Source organism: Amphiura filiformis, chromosome 18, assembly GCF_039555335.1.
Source record: "Amphiura filiformis chromosome 18, Afil_fr2py, whole genome shotgun sequence".
Lineage (NCBI taxonomy): Eukaryota > Metazoa > Echinodermata > Ophiuroidea > Amphilepidida > Amphiuridae > Amphiura > Amphiura filiformis.
In genome coordinates, this window is record NC_092645.1 from 33334443 (window position 1) to 33352993 (window position 18551).

The 18551-nt window shown below is 37.0% G+C and overlaps 1 protein-coding gene across 1 annotated transcript; it reads left to right on the forward strand.

Annotated features, from left to right (window-relative positions):
- Positions 1-4834: 4834 nt before the first annotated feature.
- On the forward strand, positions 4835-13652 carry LOC140139441 (uncharacterized). The gene is made up of 5 exons (XM_072161198.1): positions 4835-4872; positions 6395-6470; positions 7516-7565; positions 10379-10527; positions 13223-13652. The coding sequence occupies exons 1-5, from the start codon at positions 4869-4871 to the stop codon at positions 13346-13348; spliced, it is 405 nt and encodes a 134-aa protein (XP_072017299.1). The 5' UTR covers positions 4835-4868; the 3' UTR covers positions 13349-13652.
- The last annotated feature ends 4899 nt before the right edge of the window (positions 13653-18551 follow it).

Genomic DNA, 18551 nt, shown 5'->3' on the forward strand with positions numbered 1-18551 from the left:
TTTGTATTATTAATTGACCTAGTTAATGTTTGACACTATTTTAAAGTGTTGCAATTTTGTAGTTCACAGCATCTGGCGAATGGTAGTCAGCTTTGGCAAAAATCGCATTGCTCATTTCATTGCGAGTGTGCAGAAGAATTCAAATATCACAGATATACTTTTGTATGCCCTGTGGTTCTTGAGTTATGTTGTAGGAGGGCTGAAACACCTGAACACTTACATAAACTCATTAACAACGATAAATCAAGCAAGGTTTGAAAGTATATGGTTTGTAGAATAAACTTTTGCATAACAATACTTAATTACTACAGGGTGTCCCAGAATGATTTGTACCGTGTTTGCGAAAATAACTAAAAATAGAAGACGGGCAGTGTATATATTTTTGATACCAGCATTATAATGTTGGACATGTCTCCTACTTATTCTGTTAATTTCAGCACGCTACCTTTATTTGTTTTGGCGTGGCATGCAATAATGTAAAATCGATGAAAAACGACTCGCATACCTTTGAAAAATGGCACGATACGATTAAATGAAGAACGTGGGATGTTTGGCACAGCATTTCGACGACAACTACTGTTGGGGTTGGGCCCCGGGTTGGGCTTTAAAGCTTGCCGGACAGCGGCAATGTTCGCTCAAGTTCTTACAGTCTTACGAGCACCTGAAGCTTCACTCTGCCGATTCCTGACAGTTCCGTGCTCGTCAAACTTCTTTACGTTATACACTATCGTCTAATTAATCTTCTTTGCGTCTCAACATAGCTGCCGGTTTGCCAGTAAGTTTTTGAAAGAAATCCACGTTGCTGCACAGTAAATTGAGGAGCCGTCTTTTCTGTACCACAAGCAGTTCGATCTCTGCAAGCATTTCAAATGACATGGACATCACACCACAATAACTATATTTAAAACTACCGCCAAAGAGAGAATGGGATTAGGCCACACATCCTTAATTCCATATAATGCTTGCTTCGTAACGTCATAAATAATAGATAGATATCGGCTATTAAGTGGAAATATGAACAGGGCACAACCAAAATACCTGCATAACTTTTTCTAAATAACTTTGTGCTGAACGGTTAGTAATGTTTCAAAATAGGTTGCGTTGTCAAAACTTAGAATTCACCATTTTTACGCAATCTTCTATAACATCTACTAGAAACATCAAATTTTTAAAATCTAAAAAAATCTGAGAAAGCTAAATATATGTATAACTTAAAATGCAAAACAATATGACCATTCAACACGCCCTTCATACCTAAAAAATTCCATCTTTCCCGGTACAGATCATTCTGGGACACCCTGTATATACATTTGTGTGAGCGTGGGTGGAGTGTATTCTCTTTACGTGTTGCTGAAATACAATCGTATGAAAATCGGTGTTTTTTTTGGTTTTTAATTTTTTTTTTCAGAAACAATTTGTCCTGTTAACCTATGTGAGAATGGAGGAATATGTTTGTTATTAGATGATCAAAATTTTGTTTGCTCGTAAGTTTGTTCTTTCTTTGTTTTATTATTTAACGTCCAATTGTACAAGTAGTATTATTTACTTACTTTTTTTTCTCTGATAAGCTATCAGTCTCCTTAGAATAAAAACCATGGCACTCGTCACTGCCCCCTCCCTATTAAATGGGCATCTTCATTAATTTGACACATCTAATATTTTATTCAGATGTGCAGTATTTAATTTGTCAATATATCACTGTTGTTTGATGTGCTCATTTATTAAGTTTTCTAACAAAACATTATATAATTCTAGACCTGAATAATACCAACAGCTATCACACTTATAAACTGTATTATAAACATATATTTTTTGTAGCAATTTTTAACATACATTTTCGTTTCTGTATTAAATTATTCATCTTTTTCTGCTTTTTGTGGTAATTTGTACATTTGTGTGCAAATTGAGGGCGCTATTTACATATATTTAAAATTAAAATTAGCCAAATAATAAGAGTTATACCTTACATTTCAAGATAGAAAGCGTTTCGAAAATTCCATTTTCATTTGTTAGTAATTTTGCTCATGTTCTAATACCATTATACAAGTTTCTACCCCTTCATGTTCTTATACCATTATACAAGTTTCTACCCCTTCTAAAGATGCAATCAAGATTTAAGATAAATAGCGCCATCATTGTTCAACCTTTCTTTAAAATGACTCAGTTTTACATGCCATCAAACAACCGTGATATCTCTTTTTTACAATAAGTTCAAAAAAAGTTAGTCGATCTTTGCACGCCGTTCGTCTTGCGCTCACAAGTTTGTTGCTTTTACGATACGAAGTTGAAACTTAGCAAACAATTAACAAAAATGAGCAATACATGAATGTTTGGATGGAATAATTGTAGAATAATTGTGGTTTTCAATCTTTTGCATTTAAATGTGTATTATCTTTATGTTGAGTGATTACATCTTATTTAGCTCGGTCGTATGTTACCAGGGTAGCCTGTAATCTGTAATATAATGGCTTCTATGTTATTAGGGTAACACGTCATCTGTACAGAGTACTAAAATGATTCAATAATGAACAATTGAACAATAATCTTGTCAACTGGATTTACTATTTTTGAATGGGAAATTTTCACGTCCAATCCTGAACGCATCATCAGCCCTACTGATCATCTGGCGGAAAAAAATCATTGACCTGTGAAACGGTTGTTGTAGTATCATATCACAGGTCACCACCTTTGAGTTCCCGATACAGAAGTGTATATATCGGTATTATGGCGTAAACACCGAATTCTTTCATTTCGGATGTAATTAAATCCACTTTTTTTTTAAACTTCAAAGAAATTCACTTTGTGTTGGAAATATGATTTTGAATTTCCAAATCATTATCTAAAACAAATTTGTTTTTAAATGGACTGTAAATAGTTCACTTTATTTTTATTTGAGCCTTATCTGGTAGTTGATATTTTTTGGTGGCAAACTAGGCTCGAAGTTTAAAAACGTGATTTAAGAAATGTATTCCTTTGACAATGGTAGTGATGATGATGATTATGGTGATGATGGTGATGATGATGATGATGATGGTGGTGATAATGTTAATGATGACGACGAATCACTGTCAATTTTTTTTTTTTTTTTTTAAAAATGTCATTACCATCGGAAAGGAAATTGTAAAAAAACGCAAAGTACGGAAACTAGTCTTGGGACACTTGAGGACCACGCACCATATTCGACCCCTCCTCCCCGTAACAATGTTGACTTGGGTCTTATGAATAGCCTCCGTGTTCGGACTCTGCAATTTTGAATCCTAATTTGTTTGGTCACGGGAGCCTAATAGAACCCAACATTGATTGGTGGGGAAGGGGAGGGGAGGATGGGGTGTTAGGAAAATGTTTAGGTTTGAGCACTTCATTTGCATTCTTTATAAACAAGTAGTAACCTTCAAATTAAATGACGTTTAGTCAAGTGTTTGCTTAAACATTGATATGGAGGGGGAAGGAATGTGAAACATTAATGTTACATTATTGTTTTGCCTGTCTTGCCCGCGTGTTATGTACAACCAGACGCACGTTTTTCTCGCTTCATAATATTTTGCAATGGTAGCCTGTTTTAACACACAGATGCATAGCGAAGCATATATAACTGTCTCTTTCGAGGACAACATTAGAACTTTTACAATGAAACAATTCCCGGTTCATTTCATTAAGATCCACAACATTCTCATCTATCAGGGGAAGTTCTTATACCCCAATACATGTGTACATTCATTGAATGACCTTTGAAGATTTGGGTACAAAAACTCATACTCTGCCACTTGAGGTCAAATTTTGCACTATGATTATGCAATTGTGGTTATTGGACTGTGCCATTGGACGAGGCTCTTGTGGTCCATAGTGTTTGCTTTGAAAGGATACCTTACGTAACCAAATTAAATCGGCATACTCCCCTCAAACATGTTGAAGGACGAGCAAGGTCTGCCGACCTTTTATAACGAGAGGCTAATTATGTACTACGCATGTTTGTGCGTAAGCACACTTGTTTGTCATATACGCGTACTGTGTTCGCACACGTATCGCATTTTGAATAGTATGCGTATAATGCACAATGCGTTTTGGGCGTTTAAACATTACTAATAAAATGTACCGGAGATGTTTGTGCGTATGTGTATGATTTGGAAATTCAAAATCATAATTGCCAAACAAAGTGAATTTCTTTGGAAGTTTAAAAAAAAAACTGGATAAAATTACATCCGAAATGAAAGAATTCAATGTTCGTAGTTCATTGAACTCACCGGATTGCTATCCAAGTACTTTGATAATACTACACTAATGGGTCGAGGCGATTGCATTGAAAAACTAATAAATCATAACAGTTACGTAATCAGTCGATAGTGTGGACACTCTTCACTTGCAAAGCACCAAACTTCGTGATCTTTTTGCGGTGGAAAATAATCCACGTGAATAGAATGCCCTCTCAAGGATGTCTTCTCTCTGGCAAATTCTTTATTATTTTGTAGCCCTGCGGGGCAACCTTGAATAATATTGTCATTGTCTTCGAGCGCATTTGTTTTTACGGCCGATTCTTCCACAACCTTCATCATACCTCATTGAGGTATTTTACTAGTTTTTATATTCTATGGTGTAAGAAATTTCTTGAATACGTTGCATATACGCAGTTAAGTTAATAACAACAGAGGGCGTTATCATGCTTTGGATATAATATGTGCCGTATATGATCAGTTTAAGATCATTTTGTAAACTGACATACTGTTCTTCGAACGACTCGATTATTAGGTAACTTTGAATGAAGACATTAATCTTTGAAATATATTTAATATACAAAATTCACATTAATTATAAATTTCAATTACAGGTGTCCAGAGGGATTCATTGGAAACAATTGCGAAACTCCGTCGGGGATGCGTAAGTTTATAGTATTATTGTTAAAAGCCAAGTTTCGACGTCGGGCATTCACTTCTCGGGTCCGTATGCACAAAACAAGTTAGACATAGGACTAGTCTAACTACGGAGGTTACGAGGGGTCCCTTTAATTGTTTTCTTTTCCTCCTTAAACCGCAATTATCGCAAGAAAACATGCAAAATTGCATGTTTTTGGACAATTTTCCCTCAAATTGCAAAAATATTAAAATTTGACTTTTATTGCCAGTTAGGACTATCTAAAGGATTAGGATTTAGGTATGTTTCATTTGGCAAAACAGGATACTATTTTTTAATCAAAAAATAGTTTTGTATTTATCTGGAATGGGGGAGTAGTCCAGGTCTAAACCCTAGGGTTTAAACATCTAAATGTAGAAATGAAATCCTCAATCAACCTGAGGTGTAACCAGGCTGAAACACTTATATAAGCCACATGGTTGTAAACATTATAACATAAGGAGCTGTTTATTATTAATTATAATCCCTGGGGAGGGTAAAATGGAAGGTGGGGCGGGGTGTGGCAAGAATTTTGGGCAAGACAAGCAGGGATGGTAAGTAATTTTTGCACACATTAATTGGGCGCCTTTTAAATAAAACACTCTTTAAAAGCTTATGAAAAGGGTTAAAATATCCTGCTCGCTGCGCTTGGAATATCAGATCATTTCAGGTTTGCAAATTTGGATCCTAAAAATTTGGCATGTGCAAAGATAGGTAGGAGCAAACATTTTTCGGCAGGCCGGGGATGGTAACAAGCTATTTTAGGCAGGCTAAGCATGTCGTTCGGAAATTTAACCCCCTGGTTCATAATTATTGTACAGTCTCCAATTAGAAACAGGAATTAGCACATCAACTCTACATTTATGTAAAAATTATTGTTTTTTATTATTAGCTCTAAATGAAGCCCTGAAACGTATCCACACCGTGAGAGGTAGTCCGGCTGCCAAACTCAATTTTGCCACAGAAGCTTGTTTTGATGTCCATCGTTTTGTTTTTGGTGGATATTGCTTCCCAAGACCATCAACTTCAAAAATAAGTTTACTTAACCTCTGTCAGCATTGAGTATTTTGAGATATGGCGGGTCAAAGTTTACACAGGGGTCAAAATTCAAACTGCTCAAATGCTGTTGAAAATTTTCCCAAATTATGTATGGCGATCCAAAAAAGTATACTCTAATATCTATCTGTGACATACGCTTTTTGTCAAAGGTCACAATTTGACCCACACAGGGGTCAAAAACTGAAAAATGCTCCGATCTTTACCAAAATAGTCTCAAATTGTTCATTATAATAATCCATGCAGAACCGCATCGCATCCAAATTGCAGATCGTAAACCTTTGGAGAGCTTACGGGACATGTCAATAAAAGGATAACGATCCGAAGAGGTATCAAAATGCGCAATATAAAATACTGTTTAGGTTTAAAATTATGGATTATTTTCCAAGTGTAAAGATAATTTGTGCATAGTATACCCATTTCTTTTACTGTACGTTTTATATTAATTCTACAGGATTTTGTGCTGTTAACACGTGTTTGAATAATGGCATATGTTTCACCCAAGAGGATGGCACAAATACTACATGCAGGTTTGTGGTTTAGAATCTTTACTCTGCAATAAAATACAAAATACAAACCAAAAATGAACTCTCTCTATCGGGACCGTTCATAAACACTTGTTAGGGGGGCCTAATGCAAAAACATTTCATCGCGATTCCCCCCCCCCTTTTTTTCAGCCCCCACCCCCCCCTTAGGAGGGTCAACATTTTTCACCTAATAGGTGCACAAGCAACTGTCTATTTATCACAACTCGACCAACCCTGAAACATCCTGCCGACCCACAAGGCTGGCTGAATTTATATTGGTGACACTTAGCCTTTCAACAAGGCTCTGCCTGGAGCACCGTAGTGTGAGCGCAGCACTCGCTGTCGCGGCTTCGCCGCTCGCCCCTTATGATCGCGAGGTCTTTGACAAAGACTAGGTGACACTCAATGGTTAGAAAGTCGCTCTGAACGCTTTTATTGGAACCAGCGTCCCCAGCTGTATGTGCAGATATACTCCATATCGAAATCTGTTTCATTCATTTATATCTTCTAACGAATGTTTTATGACGTAAAATCAATTGATGTCTGGTGAAGAAAGCTTAAACATTTGATGTCACAAACATCCGTTAGAAGTTAAAATATGACTTGAAATAGATGGAAATAGATTAGATACCGAATACTTTTTACATCAAATATTCAACGTGAGAATAAGTATTCACATGCTGTTCATTCAATAAACTGAATAAACATTAACCTAGATGGTGCACGGTCACTGCATGCACCTGTTTCTTAAGACATCCTATTCTTGAAGACATGAGCGCAAGGAGACCGTAAGTCCACCTTGCCCCTCAACATGTATACACTAAAATTACGTATAGTTTCTTATGGTTTTATAATGTTTAATAGATGTTCCAGGGTGAAAACAATATGAAAGGTTGTGAAAGATTTGTTTTGGCCCCTGAACATGTATAAAACATTACCAAACTATACCATGACTATACGCAGCTTTTGTGTATACATGTTGAGGAGCCAAGTGGACTTACGATCTTCTTGCGCTCAGGTCTTCACTTCCTACTTTTATTTATTTCAGATGCCGGGAAGGATTTGAAGGGGATCTATGTGAACAAAGAGTTCGTCAAGGTAAAATTACAATACGACCTGCTACACGAAATGAATATAAAGTCGCAAGTTGGCAGTTTCGAGACGCCCTTGCTACTGCGTTGGTTTTGTTTGCTTCACACAAACTTGTTCAAGCTACTAGCCAGTAGTATGTGAGTATGTCCTATGTGAATGGGGACACGGTAGACCATTCACGAATGACATACTGCTGGCTTGTTTTAACAAGCCTTAAAAGGTGCTCGGCAAACAAAGAACTTCAACTCAGTCAGGCAGGACGTCTCACATTGAGCGTGTTTATAGTGAATATACCGCATTTTGAGTATACCGTATACGATAATCCTTGTATATATACCGATACCCTTGCTGTTTATAGTGAGACACAGTTACCGCACAAATTATATACCAACTAACATTATCGTACATTTGCAATGACCCCGAGGTCACACGGGGAATGTGTAAATATTGTGGCGCGAGCTATAAACAGCCCATTCAACAATATGATCATGGCGGTGAACATGTAGCTTTTGTTATGATAACTTTTGGGGGTGAGAATCGTTCCGAATGTCCTGCGCGCATCCTACGCATCATGAAGAAGCTCCCACTTCCGGTAATACCGCACACAATTTATACTGGTGTGTTTATAGTGGAATATCTCGCCACAATATCCTTCGGTTTAGAAGGATATCGATGTACCGTACATACATATACTGCTAGTGTTTATAGTGGGCAAGTATCCGGATAATCTCTAACCGGGTAGAAATTGTACCGCAATGTACCGCACATCTGCTCCCACTATAAACACGCTCACTGTCTACCGGTATACCTCAGGTAATAAATTACAGTGAGACGATCGGTCTATAAATGCTCCACCAGCAGCTCAGGTCACAAAAATAACTGTGCACGCGGGAAGCGATTGGTATTGGTATCTCATTGGCTACAAACTAATTGCTGTAGCTCAGCTGTCTTTCAAAATATCAAGGCCGTTATTGATTATCCTATTGCTAAATGTCGGACAATAAAACTTCTATTGACATAGTCTCTATAGATGATATAATCGCATTCCTTTTAATTGAAATGAATTGTGTGATCAACTATATACCTCCACGCTAGATAGGCCACATGTATGGCGGTGTATATAAATTCTCTATTCCTTGAAAATATTTCGTTGTAATTTTTTCTGAACAAACCATATTTTGAGGCTTGCACATGAATATGTGTGTTCAAAGAGTGTGACAACCTTAACTCTGCGCATTGCACCGCTTATTTGCGTCTTGAAAACATAAACGGGCCAAAGTAAAATCGAATTGCCATGAGTTAAAAACGTTAAACATGTTAAACAGGGTTATAAGTATACTCAGATCGTGATTTCAGCAGCGGAGCATGTGTGAAATAGAAACGTTACGTACCTATCGTACACAGGTGGTGTTTGTAAAGGTACAGGTGGAGTTTATACTTTGCCTGAAGTACTTGGCCTTTATCTCGAAACCATAAAATCACGGCGGAACAAAATCGCTATACCGTGCTGTTGATTCGCCCTACTATCATGGCAATTTCTGACACAAAGATATAGGGATGATGACGCTGTGCGTCTCGAAACTTCAAACTTTTCGTCATTTCGTGGTATCAGGTCACATATACATCGTTGTAAAAACGCACATGAGTGGGATTGTATTGCTTTTAATAGTCTTGGATCCCTTGGACATTCTTGGATCCCATGGACACGTGGAAAAGGAATATAATGTGTGTACAATTATTGAAACCTTTGGGCAATTACAATAATTCTTAGTTGAAAGTTTGATCCGTGAACTTGTCTTTTTTAAAGAAAAATTCTTGTTCGTCTTGTTATAAGAATCTCAAAATAGTTCGCAATATCTAGGACATTTTGTTACCTATATTAGTAAATACAGCAAATAAGTCACATTGAATAGGATTGGATAGGTTTTGGTTGGTTTCAATATTTATGGTAACGAATCATTTCTTTAAAGTTATATTTAATTTTTGATACCACGTTGAACATTTTGAAACCATTGGGAGTAGGGAAAGCAATAGTTGATCAATTGTGAATTGTTTCAAAAGTAAGAATTATCATGGTATTTTTTTCAATGATTATATTATCATACAATGTGCATAGGATACAGATGCAAAAACTTTCAACATCAGTTGCCAATATTATCGACAACTAGCCACGGTTGTTTGATGTATATAGAATTGGCTTCATTATTAAGTAAATGCAAACTATAGGTGGCGCTATTTATCGTAAATCATATTTCTTAATTTGCAAGGGGTAGGTGATTATTACTGCCATTAAAACAGATGGAATAGGTGAAACAAGCAACAAAGAAATTTTATAAACATATTTCATCAAAAAATAAAAGGAATTTTTGTATTGAAAGCTTGAAAGAGTAATTTCCAGTAACTAAATAGCGCCACCAATTTTGTCATAAATAGATACATTTTATATCCAAAAAAGCTTTAAAATGCTGTAAAAGTGAATGTTTTGTAAAAGATGTGAAATTAAAGTTGAAAATGACTCAAAAGCATCTGTATACATTAGGATGATATCGATCGTAGCTGATTAAGCCTAAAATTGGGTTGTACTTGATGATTACGATGATACTCATGATGATGATCATAATGATGATCATTGTCATGATGATGATCATAATGATGATCATGACATGACCATAATGATGTTGATCTAATGTAATCTAATCTCTAATCTAATCTAATCTGATCTAATCTAATCTAATCTAATCTAATCTAATCTCAGTTATTGCCACTACATTTAATCAGTAAAATTATTCAACTTGATATCAATGATTTTTATCTTTCAGCGAGAACACCAGCACCACCCTGGGTGTGGATTCTTATTGGCCTTGTCAATCTTATGCTATTAGCTCTTTTGGTCATGCTGTGTGTATGTTACCGTAGGCTTGTGACACCGGTATTCACACCCGTATATCTTCCAAGTCCGTATGAGAGAGTAAGTGAATAATCAAGCACTTTTTGGGCAAAATAAAATTCCACCCGGGGTGGTTTTTCGAAAAAAAAAATTATGGGGATGTGCCACGACACCTTTCTATACTTACTTTTTGCTGTTTTTGTCACCCATCAGTGCATGGGCGCATTGGTCTCCACTGAAAACCCACCCGTCGATATACCACAATTGCTGAAAAGGTACCCTAAAACCTTGGCACATCCCCGTATACCATTAACCAGGGAGAGGGAAAACGTTTTACTAAACAGGGCTCAAATGGTCATATCTTAAAAATGAACCAAAATTACACACAGGATTACTTCAATACTCGACTCCAATGACATGTCAATATCCAAATGGTTACCTTACTGACACAACTAAAAAAATGCACTGGCATATGCAAACGTTTGCTGTATCACATGTCACAGCCTGGACATTTCGGCAACATTGAGTTTCAGGCACATGTGGAACAAATGAGGGTATTCGTGAGTGAGTGTTGGGGTGCACGGGCATATGTGTCCGTGTTCGCCTCGCCCATATCGGGGTGTGTTTATGTTCGTTGGGTACGTGTGGTATTTTTGTAAGGCAATCCTGAGACCACATTGCTATTACAATGACTTTACACACACGTCAAATGGGATATGACATGTGGTCCAGGAAGCTGTTCCATGTCAGTGCATTTTGCTGTTGTGTCAGTTAGGCAACTGCTTGGTTTTGACATGTATTGTGGAGTAGAATATTGAAGTAATCATGTATGTTATTTTGGTTCATTTTGATGGACAGGAATTTAAGATATGACCTTGAGAAAAAGTTTCTTTTTGGCTAAAGATATCTAATTCACATGATTTTTTCATTTGGAATGTCCGTTTGTCATTGCCACTAAACCTTACAAGAAGATCGCGGTATTTCTCTGTTGATATCAGCAATAAAATTAAAGAATAAAGCGGTATTATTTCATGTATTTAGCTGCAACTGCCAAAGAGATCTTGTTCATGTTTACGCATACATTCCAGCGGGGAATAAATAAATTGGGAAGTGTCAATCTATATAAAAAGTAATACAACTATGGAAGCAGCCATTACCTTGCCATCGCGTAGGCCTGGAACACTACCGCGACTTCTACCGGCTGCATCGCGCCCGTGCTCCGCGTTGCAGTAATGAAAATAACCCATAAAATCGCGGCTTCCTGCATCAACGGGATTTTTTCAAATATTGAACAGCTTTTAATACTTTTAATTATATTTTTAGCGCATCCATGAACCTAATTTATCAAATACATTAAATCAACCAACAATCCCGCTTTCCGGGTCAAGATTTATAAAAGAAAAATACTGTTTCAATCACGAAAATTAACCTAAATTTCGCGCATACACGTAAGACTTGGCGATAGTCTATTCAGATATCGTTGTCAAGCTCGAGGTGATTGACCCCCAATGATTGACAGTTGGGAACGCGTACTGTACGCGATGCTGAATGCGTAGCCATGGTAGCCGGGTGCTAAAGTGGGTGCTAAAACCTCAAATGGCGACCTCCATGCGTGTACGGGGGGAGCTAAACTGGAACAAAAACAACAGCGGGAATCGTGTGTTAAATCGACATAGGAGAAAAGCAGGAGGGATCAGCGAAATTTACTGTCAGCCCTCTGATTCCAGACATGACGAATTTTACGCGCTCATGCGTTACGCGTACGCGTAACCTTGCGTTCGCGTATACGCTACTGGACTGTGGATTCATCACGGATTAACAACGCTTGGCTCATGTACAAAGGTATAGGAAGAGTTGTTGAATTACTGGTCACACTATGTATACAGATCGTACATAATAGACATAAGGTTTTATATGGGGTTTTATATCATGTATATGGTTCATCTAAAAGTCCAGCCCGTATGTCCATATGTTAAATCGTCAGAGGAAAATTGTAATGAACTAATATTTATTTAGGGATATTTAAGATATTTAAGACCATTAAGATTGTATAACAGCCGAGATACTGGGCAATTAAACACTCGGGAGTTTTTTATTCACAAATCTTCACGATTTTTAAATCGTGAAGATTTAATCGTGAAACTTAAAAGTTTCTGAGGAATGTTCCAAAACTGTGAAAAATTGGAGCTGATATTTTGATCAAAAGTACCCCTCTAAGGTTTTTCATTCGGCATAAAAACACCGCTTGTGCTTATACCCAAACGACTTAAGCTAATTGTGGATAATCCTTTGTGCTCATTTGTTTTAGTGATTCAATAATGTTTACCCCTAGCGTCTTACCCGGGAGTTGGGCTGACCATTAAAAATTAACACGGGGAAGGGGTGATGGCGAAGTCAACCAAATGATGTTTATGAATTAGTTTTTGTTTTCCTTTCACATGAAGATAAAAACTTCGAATATTTAGCCACAAACAACATTTGCCTTATGACGTCATAGTGACATTATGTGTTCGGTCTGCGTACTTATTTTGGTATTGTTAGATGTAAGAAACCCATATCTTAACATTGGTGCAATTGTAACAGTATATCATGTTTACAGTTTGTAGTTTGTGTTACATGGCTTATTATGAGCCACGAAGGTTGGTTTGACAACAAGAATTGATGTGATGATTACATGAAGATGCTGGCATTATTATTGAAGTATTGATAGTTTCTGCAAAAAATAACGTAGACTTAAATTTTGATCATATTTTGTGTCTATGCTTGTTTCTTAAAGGGTTTCTCGGTAAACCCAGTTTTTGTGGAAGACTTGGTAAATCCAGTGTTTTTGGAAGACTCAATGAACCCAGTCCTTGTGGAAGACGCAAACCCAGCCTTTGGTGGAGAAAACTTTTTATTTTAACTATGTTACCAAGCTACATCGGTTTGAAGGCTAAGTAACAAATACGTACCATCAAGGAATAAATACTTACATTGCAAAATGATTATCGCCAGTACAGTGAACTTGAGCTGCATTTTGTAAAAATCGCTCAATGCATATCGGCGACGAGAAACGTATCGCTTTGACGATTGTCGACAAACGATTAACCGTCGATATTACAGTTAGGATTAGGATTAGGGTTAGGATTAGGATTAGGGTTTAATGCTTACATGAAATATATAATTACATGAAGGATCGACCGAATTTTCCTTGGACCATAACCAGCACTGAATGGTGAAATTTGTTTTAACTTTATAATGACATTTTGTTATTATTTGCTTTTTGTATAGCCTAATGTATAAAACGTCCAATGTATCACCTCTACAGTAAACGATTTTAACTAACAACAGATTTATTCTAGAATTTGAAGAGTTTGCGTACACTTGAATTTAGTGGCTTTTGTCAGATTGGTAAAAATATCATAATTCCTTTGTATTTGTAAATTGTTTAATGTAATTATATGCTCATCATGCTGGTTTCAGAATGTCATGACGATTGCCACGTTTACGTCAGCAATGCCCGCGATAACCAGCGGCAAGTCGAAAATATCGATCACTCTACCGCCTTTCCTAAAGCGGCAAATCGTTGCCGCTCTGACAGCCAATGACCAAAGAGCGACGCTGGTTATAGAGTCATGCCGCTTCCCGCTGAGCGGCTTGCTGCTTGGTGAGTGCCGCTTGCAGGTTGAACATGAAACTTGTAGCTTCATGGACCGACCAAGCGGCACGCCGCTCACCGGTAAGCAGCTGTATGATAATATGAAACCAGCATTATAGCCTACATGTTAGCTACTGCAATATGCCCCTACTTCAAGCATAGATCCCTAATAAATAAGTATTATCCCTTGTATAACGCGTCACCTAAAATGATAAACGTAACTAACGTTAGTGTGCAATAATGTTTATATGTATAGCCCCACAACGCCATTCAAAATACTAAACTTCGTTAAATGGGAATGGATGCATCTTTTTAAAAAAAACCTAATAGTACTTTATAATTACATAATTGCAATAATATTTTAATACCTTATGAAAAACCTAATTCGTAATAATATATCGCGTAATATAATAATAATTATTTGTAAATAATATTAAGACAAGGCGATGTTCTACGGGCGGGCGGATGGCGGTCTGTTTGATTCTTACTTCTTTTCTGAAATATGGTTAATCGCAGATCTGTGATTTCTAGCAAGCTTGAAAGTTTTCAAGAAAATTTGAACAATTTTTGCAGATATATTTTGAAAATGTTCTTATCTTTTTTCCAAAGAATTTTAAGTCAAAATCGATCTACTTTGGTAAAAAACAAACAAACTTCCATACAGCTAAAACGTAATTCCCAAAACGCAAACGTTGAGTCGGTAGAGCACGTAGAATATTTTTTCATCACCTTAACAATAAGAGCTTGTGTCTCATTATAAAAGTATATGTACTTATGCAACTGAAATAATCGTCTATATATTATTCTTTGTAGTTAAATGTGTATGCAACTGAAATAATTGTCTGTTATTCTTTGTCGTTAAGTGTGTATGTGCAACTGAAATAATTGTATATTTATATTTTTCTTATTTTTCTTAGAGCTTTAAAACATCTTTATGTTTTGTATATAAGATAGAAGAGACTGTTAATAAATATATGTGAAATTAACCTTTTGTTATTTGAATGAATGTTCATACGTGTTGGTACTTAAACAGTTTTTAAGTCAATAGGGCACGTAGAACAGGTTTTTTCATCGCCTAAACAATGATTATTGAACTTGTATTAAGATTATGAAAGTATATGCACTCGGAACTTTAGTCACCAGCTTCTATTGTTATGCATAGTCGCGCTAAAAGTCAATCGATACATGTTGAAATCAGCACAATTCAAAGATACACATTTTTGCTATTAAATAAATTTTCTCGGTCAAATATAAACCATTTTCCCCTTCAGAAATGTCAGTTAAAAACACAGTGCTTGGATAAACATTAAAAAAACCCTGATGTTAAATTAGGTATGAAATTGTGTCTTTTAGTATAAGGTTTTTGATTTTTATAGGCCTTAACTTCGACCGTGAACTTTTTTCGAAACTGGGCCTATGTCGGATTACGCCAATCAAACTATTTTTAGGCCTAAGGTATAATGTTGTAATTACCGGAGACCTCCTTTAAACTGAGGTTATTAGGTTCACAGCGAATGAGCCGTAAATTCCTCCCCCGGTCAATTTTGTTTTATTTCATGTTTAAAAAATAAACATCATAAACTTAAAAATGGTATATCATTTGACTTCAAACGATATCCGGGGTTATGGTTTGTTAAACTTTGCTCCTTCAACTAAATTATAGCTTTTTACGTTTTTACATGTGTCTCTTTTTCCACATTGCTGGCAATAAATATCAAACAGTCATAATTGGCGGTCATTTCAAATCACCCCCAAGTCAACGAGGTTTAAGAAAGTCATTGTTAATTGTTGGTTATGCACAAAGAGCTTTCAATAGTCGTAAAGTAGCAATGGATGATATAATGCTTTGTTCCTTTGATGCCGATTAGAAATTGCGACAGGCTATTCATAAAAGTGGTACCATTGTTTCGAACAAAGAGGTTCCGCCATTAAATTGGTCACTGATCCGGCATCATATTAACGCTTTACACAACAGGCGAGTATAAATAAAGTGACCACAATGCAGTCATGTGTAAGGGCAGTCATGTGTAAAGTGGTACCATTGTACTCACGTATCCCAAATGTGCGCTTGTGCGGGCCTGAAGTCTATAAAGGAGGCTTAAGTTGTCGATATAATCTTTTTTATCACCCACCTGACTTCATGCGCTTCATTTAAATAAACTGAATGCTCCAGCTGATCGATTACACATCAGAATGTGAAGGCTGCCGGGTCCACATTTCTATAGTACTCTATAATGGTAATCGCTGCGTATACATGTAAGTATAAGTATAGGCCTATAAAGTGTTTTTTTTTCACAAATCTCCATTTAATTTTATTTTAAGAAGGAGATTGGCATAGAAATATTGGCGTACCCAAAGGGGTGGGTTGGGGGGGGCAGGGGCAGCTTCTACCTGTGAGAAGTCTTGAGAGGGGATGAGGGAGGAAGAGTGTAGGAGGGATATGGAGAATGAGGGGGGTCTACAGGAAGGGAGAAAGAGGAAAATGAAGAGAAAGAAATAACATAAGAGAAAGATAAGGACATATTATTGGAATGACAGTGAGATTAAGAGAGGACAAAAAGAAAGAAACAGGGGGAAGAAGGGAAGAGAGAGAAGGAGAGCGAGGGAGTGATACTGTTAGTGTAGGCCTAGTAAAGAATGAATAAGTACAGAGAAAGAAAAGAACAATTATTATAGAAACTTAACACATAACAGCACTAAGCAGCCATTCGATGACAACAATGCCGTTGTGTGTTACATAATTAAAGAGGCCAGTCAGATGTATTTCGCACCTGCCAAGCGCAAGTCACCCAATAGAGTGTATGCAATAAACCCAAGCGGAACGAGAGTTGCTAAGTAACCGCTACCCGAACCATAAACACATGCATGATCAGACAACAAGTGTTCAATTTCCCCATAGCTTCCCACGTTGTACACATGTCAGTCGAATTTGGCGGTGTTGGTTTGTTTGTCCTCCAAGTTATAGCATTGTTCACTTTGTGTTGAACATTGTACGTGGGCCTCACTGTAATAACTCAAAGATAACTGTGATCATCATTTCAAGAGGTCACTCTCCCGATTAAGCTAAACAACCTATGTGGAGGAATTTTATGCATGAGCAATCACATCAATGACGTAGTAATGAATACCCTCTATTTCAAAAACTGGACGTTGAATGTACACTCTCATGATTATTGATTGGCAACATTTTCCAATATGTCACAATAAAACACAATAGAACAATGAACGATGCAGCCCTTTGGTTATGCACAAAGAGCTTTCAAAAGAAATAGAGTCGCAATATATTATATAATGCTTTGTTCGTTTGATACCGATTAGAAGTTGCCACAGGCTATTCATAAAAGTGGTACCATTGTTTCGAACAAAGGGGTTCAACATTAAATTGGTCACTGATCCGGCATCATTTAGACGAATCCAACGAGCCAAGTCATTGTCAGGATTTGGTCGGCCATCTTTGGTTTCCCGCTAGCACCAACCTGGGGTTTTGAGCGCCCGATTGTGCAAATAAAAGCCGCCTAACACCTAGAGAAGATGCAAAGACGAGGAGGGTTAATAGAATAATATATACAACAGAGGTAATCCTGTCGCATCTATTCATACATAGTCCTTTTCTTCATCCATTTGTACATCTATGAATAGATGCGACGGGATTACCTGCGGAATTATCTCTATTGTATTATTCTATTAACCTACTCGACCTTCTCTACGTGTAAGGCGGCTTTTATTTGCACAACTGTAGGAACTGTATTGTGTTGTAAACTTAAATCACTCTTTTGTCTACCTGTGTTTTCGCGGAAGGTGTAAAACGGGTGATGGAATGCAGTTTAAAATTTCGGCAAAAGGCCGAATCATTTCACATTTTGGATGCATTGTAGCCGACGGGGACCCAACTAAAGGCTGCTAGTCAAGTGTAGGATTCATCTATATAGACGAATACAACGAGCCAAGTCATGGTCAGGATTTGGTCGGCCATCTTTGGTTTCCCGCTAGGACCAACCTGGTGTTTTGAGCGCCCGATTGTGCAAATAAAAGCCACCTAACACCTAGAGAAGATGCAAAGACGAGGAGGGTTAATAGAATAATATATACAATAAAGGTAATCCTGTCGCATCTATTCATACATGTCCTTTTATTCATCCATTTGTACATCTATGAATAGATGCGACGGGATTACCTGCGGAATTATCTCTATTGTATTATTCTATTAACCCTACTCGACCTTCTCTACGTGTAAGGCGGCTTTTATTTGCACAACTGTAGGAACTATATTGTGTTGTAAACTTAAATCACTCTTTTGTCTACCTGTGTTTTCGCGGAAGGTGTAAAACGGGTGATGGAATGCAGTTTAAAATTTCCGCAAAAGGCCAAATCATTTCACATTTTGGATGCATTGTAGCCGACGGGGACCCAACTAAAGGCTGCTAGTCAAGTGTAGGATTCATCTATATAGACGAATACAACGAGCCAA

What these genes read in the sequence shown, in the direction of transcription:
- LOC140139441 (XM_072161198.1), top strand. An exon ending in GGCACAAATACTACATGCAG is followed by an intron (nt 6,471 to 7,515) that starts GTTTGTGGTTTA and finishes TATTTATTTCAG; the next exon opens with ATGCCGGGAAGGATTTGAAG. An exon ending in TGAACAAAGAGTTCGTCAAG is followed by an intron (nt 7,566 to 10,378) that starts GTAAAATTACAA and finishes TTTATCTTTCAG; the next exon opens with CGAGAACACCAGCACCACCC.